At 46.4% G+C, this 11,778-nt stretch overlaps 1 protein-coding gene and 1 pseudogene across 2 annotated transcripts in view; one reads left to right on the top strand and one right to left on the bottom strand.

The window, feature by feature from the left end:
* The window catches only part of CORO1C (coronin 1C), a 70,755-nt gene that overhangs the window by 9,717 nt on the left and 49,260 nt on the right, over positions 1–11,778 (top strand). For both annotated transcript variants that reach the window (XM_051835883.2, XM_070066012.1), the window contains exon 2: positions 6,427–6,626. In XM_051835883.2, coding sequence (XP_051691843.1) covers positions 6,432–6,626 — 195 coding nt within the window. In that variant the 5' untranslated portion in view covers positions 6,427–6,431. The remainder of the gene's footprint in view (positions 1–6,426; positions 6,627–11,778) is intronic.
* LOC127488119 (small ribosomal subunit protein uS11-like) lies at positions 9,527–9,955 on the bottom strand (annotated as a pseudogene).

Raw genomic sequence — 11,778 nt, 5'->3', positions numbered from 1 at the left:
TGTTAGTGGGTTCTCAAACAATAGTCACTGACATTTATCAGACTGTATACTATGCTTTAGATTCAGACATTTTAGAGACTTTTAAAAAAAGTTTTGTTGATCTAATCCCTATTCTATGTGATTCAATCATTTAAAGTGTGTGGTTCAGTGGTTTTTAGTGTGATCTCAAACAATGTGCCATCATTACCAGGGTCTGTATTACAAATTTTGATTTTCTCAGACAGAAACCCTGTCCCCTTCAACTTTAGCTGTACCTCCTATGGTCCTATTTCTCTTTTACCCTTTAGCTCTAACCAACCACTAATTATTTCCTGTCTCTATAGATTGGCCTATTCTGGATTTTATACAATGGAATCATAATAAGTAGTTTTCTAACTGGTTTTTTCCACTTGTAATATTTTTAAAGTTCGTCTGGGTTATAGCATGTATTAATACTTTATTACTTTTTATTGCTGAATAATATTCCATTGTATGAACAATATCATACTTGGTTTATCTATTCATCTAATGGATAACCAACATTTGGGTTGTTTCTACACTTTGACCATTGTGAATAATGCTGCTGTTAGCATTCTTGCTCAGATATTTATTTTCAAGTAGTTGCATCATTTTACATTCCCATGAGCAGTGTATGAGGGTTCTGATTTGTTTATTTGAAAGGGAGAATTACAGAGAGGGAGAGCTTCCATCCACTAGTTCACTCCCCAAGGGCTGCAAAGGCCAGGCCAAAACCAGGAACCTAAAACTCTATCCAGGTCTCCCACATGGGTGGTAGAGGCCAAGTACTTGGACTATCTTCTGCTGCTTTCCCAGGAGCATTAGCAGGGAGCTGGATCAAAAGTGGAGCAGCCAGGACTCAAACCAGTGCTCATATGGGATGCTTGCATTGCAGGCAGCAGCTTAACTCTCTGTGGCACAACACTGGCCAAAGGTGTGATGTTCTCATTGATTTCCTTTATCAGGTTGAAGAAGTTTCCTTCTATTCTTAGTTTGTTGAGTCTTTTATTTTGAAAGGCTGCTGGATTTTGTCCAATGCCACCTTTGTGTGTCAGATGATCAAGCAATTTTTTTTTTTGTTTGATAAAGGTGTATTGTATTGGTGTTGAACCAACCTTACATTCCTGGGATAAATCCCAGTTGGTCATGGCCTATAATTTTTTAATTTATTGCTGGATTAGTTTGCTAGTATTTTGCTGAGGATTTTTGCATCCACATTCATAAAAGATACTGGTCTTAGGGCCAGTGTTATAGCATGGCAGATTAAGCGGCCACCAGCAGGTGCCAGTTCAAGTCCCAGCTGCTACACCTCCGATCCACCTTCCTGCTAATGCACCTAAGAAAGCAGTGGAAGATGACTCAGGTGCTTGGGATCCTGCAACCACGTGGGAAGCCCAGATGATGCTCCTGGCTTCAGCCTGACCCAGCCCCAGCCGTTTTGGCCCTTTGGGGAGTGAACCAGTAGATATAAGATTCTCTCGCTCTTGCTCTCACTCTCTCCTTTACTATATTTCTGCCTTTCAAATAAATGAATAAATCTTTCAAAAAAAAAATAATGATACTTATAATAAGAATTTAAACCAATAACTGACAAAGGAAGTCCAGGTCCAGATGCCTTGCCCATCCTAGGAACTCCATCCTAGAAAAGCACTGCTTTCCTAGGCACACTGACAGGGAGCTGAATCTGAATTGGAGCAGCCAGGATCAAACCAGCGCCCACGTGGGATGCCGGTACCGCAGATAGCTTAACCCACTACGCCATGGCACCGGCCCTTATCTTTGTTTTCTAGATGAAGAAACTGAGATTGAGAGAATTCAATTATACGTGGCACAGCTGGAGTTTGAATCCAGATTACTTTTTGTCAATTAATAGGATGATGACAATAGTTGGCACTGATTGGTTTTGTGTGTCTTACTGTGCAAGGTGCTATAACACAGTAGCCTCCGTCACCATCCTGTAGCTAACTGTAACATTTAATGTTCCCTTGAGCTTGTATGCATTGTATCCATTTTCAGATAGAGAATCTGACACAGAGGTTGCCCTAGTGCACCATGGCCAGGAAGTAAGTGCTACAGCTGCGCCTCTCACTCATGAGACTCCGACTGCGGCTTGCTCCGGCAGTTGCTAGTCTCTATTGTGTGCTTGGGAGGCCGAGACATTGTCTGTGGCAAAAGCAGCTGTGCCACATGTGCACAGCTGAACCCAGATCTTGGTCGACCTTGGCTGTGAATGGGTGCACACTGTCCCTCAAGCTCCACTTCACCGTGCCTGACTTAGTGTAGCACTGTGGAAACAGTTTTCTCACTCTGCTCTGTAGCTAACCTTCTACTGTGTGAGTCTAGCAAAAGAATCTCCTTCATTCAATAGTAGTCAGGATAAAAATGAGTAGTCATTATGCATAATACAACACTGATTCTTAAGGTATCGTATATGTTTATTTTTATTTGAGGAGAGAGAGCAAGTACACTCCTGTTACGGGACTATGAAGGCGATCTTGGCTCTTGTCTTACTTTGTAAAAGAATTTCCACAGAGACAGGGAGAGTGAGCACAGCAAGATTTATTTAAGTGATAAACCTCCTGCCACAGCAGTCAGGAGGGAGTGCCCCAAGGGAGCTGAGTCTTTTATACTTGAAAGGGGCTCCCTTGATTTAGCCAATCAGGGGAGAAGCGGAGTAACAGCTAATGATCATTCAGAGGCCTGGGATAGCAACCAATAAGAGGCAAAGACAAAAATCCATCAGAGGATTGGAACTGTAGTCCTGCCTAGCTTGCTTCTGTTAAACTGAAAACCCATCAGAGGGGTGGGAATTGGTAACCTTGTCTAGCCTAACCTCATGATAAAAAGAAAATAAATGTTGCTACTTGCAGCCTATGGGAGGAAGCAAGTGTATTGTCCATTCTTAAAGGGGTTCTGGCCCTTTTCTCATTCCAACGGGGACCTGACCTAACAGCCCTGCTAACTCCTTACACTCCCATTTGCTGGTTCATTCCCCAAATGCTGACAGGAAAGGAGAGCAGGGGGTGGGGCTAAAGCTAGGAGCAGGGAACCCAATCGAGGTCTCCCACATGGATGTTGAAGACCCCTAACTACTTATGCCATCACTGTCGCCTCCCGGGATCTGCCTTAGCAGGAAGCTGGAATCAGGAGCTGGAACTGAAAGTCAAACCCAGGTACTCCAGTGTGGGAAATCCGTGTCCTGATTGGCATCTGAAGTGCTAGGCCAGCCCCCCACCCTTAAGGTATTTCAGTATGTAAGTCAGCCTGCAGATTTGTATAAAAAAGAGAATCAAAGCACTTTACCTATTTATATTAGTCTTTATATTATAATGAAGTTGGTGTCAAGCTTATTTGAGTGCTGGAGAAAAGTGTCTCTATTTTTCAAGTTAAAGGCTTTTTTCAAATGTCCATTCACCTTTAAAAATGAGGTTGTTAAGGCTGACCTGATGCCTTCCTGGGTGGAGGAGCTGGTGGAGGGCAATGAGGTTTAATTTTCTACAGGGGAGCATCCTGGTATCTTGGGAGCAAGGAGGAACAAGGGGCAGGAGATGGTGAGGTGGACCTGCTCACACCTCTGCTCGCTTGTGATGCTTTGGGGTTTATACCTGCTTTTATTCCTTTACTGTTATTTTATTAGTGTTTCAGGAAGGTGTGGCCATAAGTGCCATTTATTTCTATTTTTGTAAATTATGTCTTCATGTCCTTTACCTAATTTTATATTGTATGAATTTGTGAGAACTTTTTATACATGAAGGATGTTACCTTTTAGATGTGAGTTTTCCTTTTTCTTCTATGTCCGCTCACTTTTGAAACACGTGCAGGTGGGTGCAGGTGGGGGTTCCCGCTTCTGCCATTGTGGTTGTGTAAGGAAGGGACTCCTGATGCGAGCTGGCTGTTCCTTGGCTTTTGGTGTGCTTTCTTTTGGTTTTTCACTATTTCATGGAAGTCCTGCTTGAAAAGGATACATGCTGTTTCACAAAAGAAGGGCCATGACCAAGTGGACTTGTGTCATTTGCCATCTCCCCTACCAGATGCTGGAATGTATGGACCTAGCTCTCAGCTGGAAAGGTCTGGCAACAGCTGGGCTAAGGAGCACAGACTTCCGGCGGCCTGCCAAGAGTCTGTTGCCTCAGCCCAGCTCAATGCCCTTGCTTGGAGAGAGGCCACTTTTGCACATGTCTTGGAAGGGTGGTGGAAGGAAGCCTGGCAAGGAGAAGTTCTCTCTGCACGTAGCAGTGGGCCCAGGTATAAGGTTGCCACAAAACACACCCGACACCCGGGTAAGGGAAGGGTTTATTGGGGAAAACCCAGCAGGCTGGAGGGAAAGGCTGAGGAAGGAAGGAAGAGAGAGGAGAGTGTAAGAGAGAGAGACAGAGATGGAGGTCAAGAGGCAGAGAGGAAGGAAGAGAGAGAAGAGAGGAGCGAGGAGACGAGAGCGAGAGGAGAGAGGAACCGAGAGAGCAGAGAGTGAGCAAGAGAGGAGAGGGGAGAGAAGCCGAGAGAGCCACGTGTTCAGGAACAGGCCCTTTTAAAACTTTGCTGGAGGGCGGGCAGGGAAGCAGAAGCCCCAATCCCATTAGGATGGGGGTGGAGCTTGACAACCACGGTTGGGCCGTGTGGCCACCTGGCTTCCAGCAGTGGCGGCGGGGGCTGGAGCCTAGGATGGTGTCAGGGTGTAGATGGCGCCATTTTCCTAACACTAGGGCCATGAGGCAGGGAATTGGAGGAAAGGAATGAGCAACAGCTCACCATGTGTCCCATCTGGCAGGAGTGGCCAGGGGTTAGCCCTCCTCTCTACACGGTGATCTGGTTTTCAGTCTGCATTGTCGAAGTCTGACCATGTCCCGTTCCCACTTGGGTTTTATGCCAGCTTCTTCTATGCTAACCAATAGGAACAGAATGTCCTGCAGTAGGGTGCAGCCTAAGAAATCGGAATCAGAGAGCGGTGATCCTAAAGCACCAAGCTTTCAGTGCCCTTGTCTATGGGACAACCTGGAGGAATCTGCAGTCTGAAATGACCCATGAGGAAGTCTGGGGACCCAGCTCTGTGCTACATCCCCTCCCCCTCGATCTTCTGGTTTCCTCAGGAAGTACCTATGGTGAATGATCCTCCGGAAGTACCTATGGTGAATGATTAACTCCAACCTGAAAGCTCATCCTGGGGTCATTTCCCCTCCGGTAGAGCCCTGAAGTTTTCCGCTTATGTCCAGCTGCTACTGCTGTGTCGTTCTGGGCCTTTCTCAGGCCTGCTTAACGGCCACAGCTTTCTAGCCCAGTGCCTGATTTCTTCCTGATTTGTCCAGCATGCTGCTGCCAGACACACTGTCATACTAAACATCACTTTCTTTGATCACATTGCTTCCCATTTAAATCCTGGCTTCCCTTTCCAAGACGTGGCTGTGCATTCATCCAGCTGCTTTCTGCTTGCCTTTTCTGTTTCTCACCATGTATCACCTAGCGCTAGGCAGTTTGTTGCGGAGTTTCTCCAGTTGTTATGCCTGTGTTGGAGATTGGAAGGCTCTTGAAGACAAGGGTGGTTGGTTGTGTCTCTTGAATTCCTTACCGTACGTTGTAGGATTTGCAAAAACACTCTGGTGTGTAGGCACAGTTCTTAGCAGAGTGCCGATATCTGGGGGAAATGTTGAAAAACTGAAAAATTACCTTGGCAGGCTGAGGAAAAAGCAGCAGAATCATTTGTTTTTGGGCTTTCTTCAGCTTTGCATCTACTAGCTTCAGAGTTTTCTCGTCTGTCATGGGGCAAGGTTGGAGTGGGTTATCTCTCAATTCCCACTCAACCCTGCAAAGGCTCATTCTCCTTCGCTCTTCACCGTTAGTGTTCCTCTTGAAGTTAAACTTGATGAGCCATTGCTGGATCTCGTATTATGAATCTTTTCATTTCTCTGTACCGCTTTCCCTAATGCACTTTGCAGGGTTCTCGGGGTATCTGCTAATGAAGGAAATTTGGATTTGTGATTTGGCTACATTTTAGGGGAGCGGACAGAAGGCCAGGCCATTCTGTTTTTCCTCCTTGGAACTTTTCATTTGTAAAAGTGAGTCTTGGGGCTGGTGCTGTGGTGTAGCGGGTAAAGCCATCTGCAGTGCCGGCATCCCATATGGGTGCTGGTTTGAGTCCCAGCTGCTCCGCTTCCAATCCAGCTCTCTGCTCTGGCCTAGGAAAGCAGTAGAAGGTGGCCCAAGTCCTTGGGTCCCTGCACCTGCGTTGGAGACCTGGGAGAAGCTCCTGGCTCTTGGCTCCTGGCTTTGGATCAGCTCAGCTCTGGCCGTTGCAGTCATTTGGGGAGTGAACCAGTGGAATGGAATCAATCAATCTCTCTCTCTTTTTCAAATAAATAAAATAATTCTTTAAAAAAAAAAAGTGAGCCTTTCCGTTTGGTGTGTAATTCTAACGTATTTCTTGTTCTTCCGCAGACACGATGAGGCGGGTGGTACGACAGAGCAAGTTTCGGCACGTGTTTGGACAAGCGGTGAAAAATGACCAGTGCTATGATGACATCCGGGTGTCTCGAGTGACCTGGGATAGTTCCTTTTGTGCTGTCAATCCCAGATTTGTTGCCATAATCGTAGAAGCAAGTGGGGGAGGAGCCTTCCTTGTGCTCCCTTTGCACAAGGTAAGTAGTTTGAGCTTCGTTCTCTTAGACACCCTCTGACGGTTTCTTATTTTGTCCTTAATAGACTGACAGTTCTCTAGGATTGTGTGTTTGCTGAGACCCTGATGTAACTGAGGTGAAGTTCCACACGCCTTACTCACCACATCAGTTTCTCTGACAGAGAATCATTAAACAGAGTGGCGACCTCTGCTCTGGCTGTGCCCTCTGTGGTTGAGAAAGATTATTCTGATGCTGTGAACTGGGACAGGCTTAGGAATTTTATGATTTGGTTTGTAGTCATCTACTTCTCATGAAAGTTTTCCTTTATTGGAATATAATTCTAAAAACAGTTATGTTTGTACTCCAAATTAAAGTGTTAAAAACAGATATGTTTTTAAATGGGTAGAAATTTGTAAGATAATGTTCCCATTTTTATCAAGTCATCAGGACCCAAACTTCTTGGTTTTTTGAATAAACCAACATATATTTAAATTCTGGACAGCACTGAGTTTTAAAAAAGTGGTGAATGTAAAGGCTCTTTACTGAGAGTAACTCTCTGTGTCCTTCAACTTGACTGGATTTCTGAGTCCTCTTTATTTGATCCTGCTGGAGAGTCCTCCAAGGTGGGAGATAAGATAGGAATTTTGTGCATTTGCTGACCATTCAGATCCAAATCTATCCCTGCTTACTCAGCAAGTCCCAGAATTGCAAATGATGAAGGAAAAAGCAAGGCACCTAAGAGTTGTCTTCTGGTTGGCTTTTAGGAGAGGATCAGCCTGTGAGTCCTGAGCTCAGGCCAGGGCCCAGGGCTGGGAGGAAGCAGGTATTGAACCACTGGACAACTGTTTCCACTGTGCTGGAAACAGGGAAGTGGGAGCCCACTGTGTCAGCCATGCCTGTTAGGGAGCTACTCTTCATTGTAGGACATGGGATTCTGAATGTGGTCACAATGAAGTGATTTTCTGTCAAAGTATTGTTTCCCATTGTATTTTTTTTTTTTTTTAAGATTTATTTGTTTATTTGAAAGTCAGAGTTACACAGAGAGAGGAGAGGCAGAGAGAGAGAGAGAGAGGTCTTCCATCGGATGGTTCACTCCCCAATTGGTCGCAACGGCTGGAGCTATGCTGATCCGAAGCCAGGAGCCAGGAGCTTCTTCCAGGTCTCCCACACGGGGGCAGGGCCCAAGCGCTTGGGCCGTCTTCCACTGCTTTCCCAGGCCACAGAGAGAGCTGGATCATAATTGGAGCAGTGGGAATTCAAACCAGCTCTCCAGTATGGGATGCCTGTGAGGCAAGTGGCAGCTTAAGTTGCTGTGCCACAATACCAGCCCCCAACTTGCTTTATTTTAATGTCTGATTTTTATTTTAGTCCCTGGGTTAATGTGCTGTTACACAGAATAGATTTGACATGTGTTGTCAAATGTGTCGTCGTCTTGGCAAAATTATCTTTCTCATTCAATGAAAATTTTATTTTCTACTGAGATGCTTTTATTTCTGTGATGAAAGTTGCTGCTTGGCCGGTGCCGCGGCTCACTAGGCTAATCCTCCGCCTGCGGCGCCGGCACACCAGGTTCTAGTCCCGGTCGGGGCGCCGGATTCTGTCCCGGTTGCCCCTCTTCCAGGCCAGCTCTCTGCTGTGGCCAGGGAGTGCAGTGGAGGATGGCCCAGGTCCTTGGGCCCTGCACCCCATGGGAGACCAGGAGACGTACCTGGCTCCTGGCTTTGGATCAGCACAGCGCCAGCCATAACAGCCATTTGGGGGGTGAACCAACGGAAAGAAGACCTTTCTCTCTGTCTCGCTCTCTCACTGTCTAACTCTGCCTGTCAAAAAAAAAAAAAAAAAGAAAGTTGCAGCTAATAATTGTATCTGATCCCAGAGTGGAGGTTTGGGCTTACTGCGGGCTGCATTTGGTTTCCATGGTGTTTAGTTTATTCCTTCACTCAGAGCGAGGAGCCTGCAGAGACTTGGCTGTGTACTGGTGTTTTTGTGTTAGCCTGCTGCACATACACCACAGCCTGTCAGCCCAGGCCAGGCACTGGAATGCCACATTCTGTTTTGGAGTTGAGTTCTCATTTCCCCTTTTATAGACTAAGAGCATTTTTTTTTTCTTCAAAGAAATGGAACAAACCTATTAAGAGACCCAAATAAACTTTTGAGTGGCTAATCTTCCCGTGAGTTCAGCTAGTGCTCTTCAGTTTTCATGTCCACAAAAGGCTGAGTCCATCTTTGCTCTGCAAACCACGGGAAACTCTGGATTTCCCTCGTACCATTTAAGGGAGACTGTATGCAATCCTACGATAACCGAGCCTTGGATCTGGTTTTCACTTGGATGAGATGGCCTATACTTAACAGATACTAAAATAGTATTTTGTTCTTTAACCAGCTTTACAGACGCTGGGATAGAATAACTTGCTATGCAAAGTATTGTGTGTGGATGAAGCGTTGCTTGCCGTAGGAACGTTCACAGTCTGTCTTTCCCAGGCTGTAATGCTGGTTGTGTGGCTTCGCTCCTTAAAAATTAATTTGTTTTGGAGGAGATGATACATGTGTAAACTAAGCCCTGGGCCAACCATTGGAAATAAGGTCAATAGTTGGTTATTGGCCTGTATCATGCATTTGTTCACATGTGCTGGTATGTGTGTTTAGCCTGTGGTGTCAGTGTGGCATGGAGGGGAAGCATGGGCCTGGGAACTGAGCGTTCAGTCCTCTCAGTCACTGGCTTTGCGTGGGACACGCGTGTGTCACTCTATCCTGCTCTTCGTTTCTCTGTATATACTTGTATATAAAAATGATTTTCTGTGTGGTAATTCTAGATGGACTTAGAAGTGCTTTTCATCTCCTCATAGCTCTCAGTTATACAGTGATTTTTTTGGGACACGATGGCAATTTATTAACAGAAAAGATAATCTGGGGAGTCCTGTTCACAGGCAGTGACCACAGCAAGCCCCCTTCCTATGGGTGCTGTCGGAGGGGATGGGGCGACATCTTCAAGTCACCTGACTTTCATACCTGAGCGGGCCCCAGGTCCAGGGGTCTTGGTCCTGTTTCCTCCTTGGCCTGGAGCTTGGTGTTAGGGCAGTGACGCCCAGCTCCTTGCACCTCTGGGCGGTGTCCTGGATAGCCAACATGGCAGCATACGATGAGGACTCCTCTCAGTCAGCCTTCATCTTCAGCCCACCAATCACCCAGCAGATGGTTCTCTGACCAAAAAGATCAGCAGGGGTGTCGCTGAAGGACGTGCGGGTGTGGCAGACACCAGTGACAGTCTCTCCTTCAGCCTCCTGAGGCCCAAGACTGATGGCTTGCTCTTCCTTCTTTTGCTTCCCCTTGCGAGGGCCATTTCTGCACATCTTCACTGGATTCTGCTACCAGAAATAACTATAAAGTGATTTCTCATGCAATTGATTTGGTGCCCAAAATTCAGCGAAGTGAATACTGCTGTTCCTTTGGTCTCCCTTCTTGGTCCAGTAGAACAGTGGATGCTTTTTCATTGGTGGCTGCTTTTCCCTCAAGGCCAAGGCTGAGCCCAGCCACCTTCTCAGTGGCTTCTTAAGTCCTTACCGAAGATGCGGGCTGGTAACTGATGACAGCCAACAGTGCCGCCTTCCTCCAGGTTGTCAGGTGGCCTGCACTTCTGTCTGCTCTCTGTGGTCGCTGAACCTCTTAGTACCTCCTGGAAATTTTGGTGTAATCATGACTGTTTGAATGAAGATGGTAAGTTCTGCATTTTTACAGATGGTATTTGTCTAGTCTTCCTTGCTCTTTGTTCCCAGTGGTTAGTTAGTGTGACCCTCTGTAAGCTGAGTGCCCCTGAGGGCCGGCATCTCTGGATCCAGCTGCATCCAGCTTTTGTTGTGGTGGTTCCCTCATCTCCCCCAGAAGCCTCTTGCCGGATTGCTGGCACTCAGGTGTTTGGCCTCTCTGCAGACGTGTGGCCTTGACAGAGAAATGTGATGAGGACCCCAAGAACATGCTGTGCCCATTGATCCTGATACAGTGTGCTTTGCCCTGAAAAAGAGAGTCTCACAACTTTAGTTTCTTAACAACTGCAAGACAGCTTTACAATGATGCATTGCTTTGGTTTAGAAGCAGGGAAAATCCAGATTCTCAAATGTAATAGGCAGTTACGCCTGAGATAGCAACAGGTTATGTGCTACATGTGTGGGTTTTTTTTTTTTTAAAGATTTATTTATTTTACTTGAGAGTCAGAGTTACATAGAGAGAAGAGAGACAGAGACAGAGAGAGAGAGAGAGAGAGAGAGAGAGGCGCAGGCCTTCCATCTGATGGTTCACTCCTCAATTGGCTGCAACAGCCGGAGCTGCACTGATCCGAAGCCAGGAGCCAGGAGCTTCCTCCAGGTCTCCCGCGTGGGTGCAGGGTCCCAAGGACTTGGGACATCTTCTCCTGCTTTCCCAGGACATAGCAGAGAGCTGGATCGGAAGAGGAGCAGCCGGGACTAGAACCGGCGCCCATATGGGATGCCGGCGCTTCAGGCCAGGGCGTTAACCCGCTGCACCACAGCGCCGGCCCCTAGATGTGTTTTTTGTTTCTGGCTATATAGACAAGCAGGTTGGTTTCTGGTGATGCTTTTGGGGCTCTCTGTACATGATAGTATTGACTATGCACATTCGGAGATCCTTCAGGAAGATTCCATTTAAATGCATGGCTCTCCGTGAATTTCTCTTAAGCTTGTCAGTATCAGCAGTAAATAGGGCCTATTATAGCTCATTACTCATGAGGCTTGTGGCTAGAATCTGGGAGAATGTAAAATAAGTTAGACATAGTTTCTGTCTTCCAGGACTTAAATCTACAATGGGAAGAGTAACGGGGACAAATACATGAAAACATACAACTGTGCATGCTCATGGGTAAGCACTGGTGCATGCACACTGCAGATGAATGCACGCTTGTTGTAAGTACGGGTGGGTAGAGAAAGTGGAATTCCAAGAGGTCACTGCTGGAGGAAGTACCCAGGTGGGGTGAAGGAGCTTAGCACGCATGATTCCTGATCTCTTTTGTAATGCTTCCTCAAGCTGCTGCTTGCCCTGTGCAGTGACTCTTCAAGGTGTGGTGTAGTACATTTTCTTACTTAGTCTTTCAGGGGATGAATAATAAATAGCAGTCTTGCTGAACACAAGTTGGCTTTGTGGTTTTGGCTATAAGGGGTACTTT

This window comes from Oryctolagus cuniculus, chromosome 21 (genome assembly GCF_964237555.1).
Source record: "Oryctolagus cuniculus chromosome 21, mOryCun1.1, whole genome shotgun sequence".
NCBI classification, from domain to species: Eukaryota; Metazoa; Chordata; class Mammalia; order Lagomorpha; family Leporidae; genus Oryctolagus; species Oryctolagus cuniculus.
This window is presented reverse-complemented; position numbering and strand designations above follow the sequence as displayed.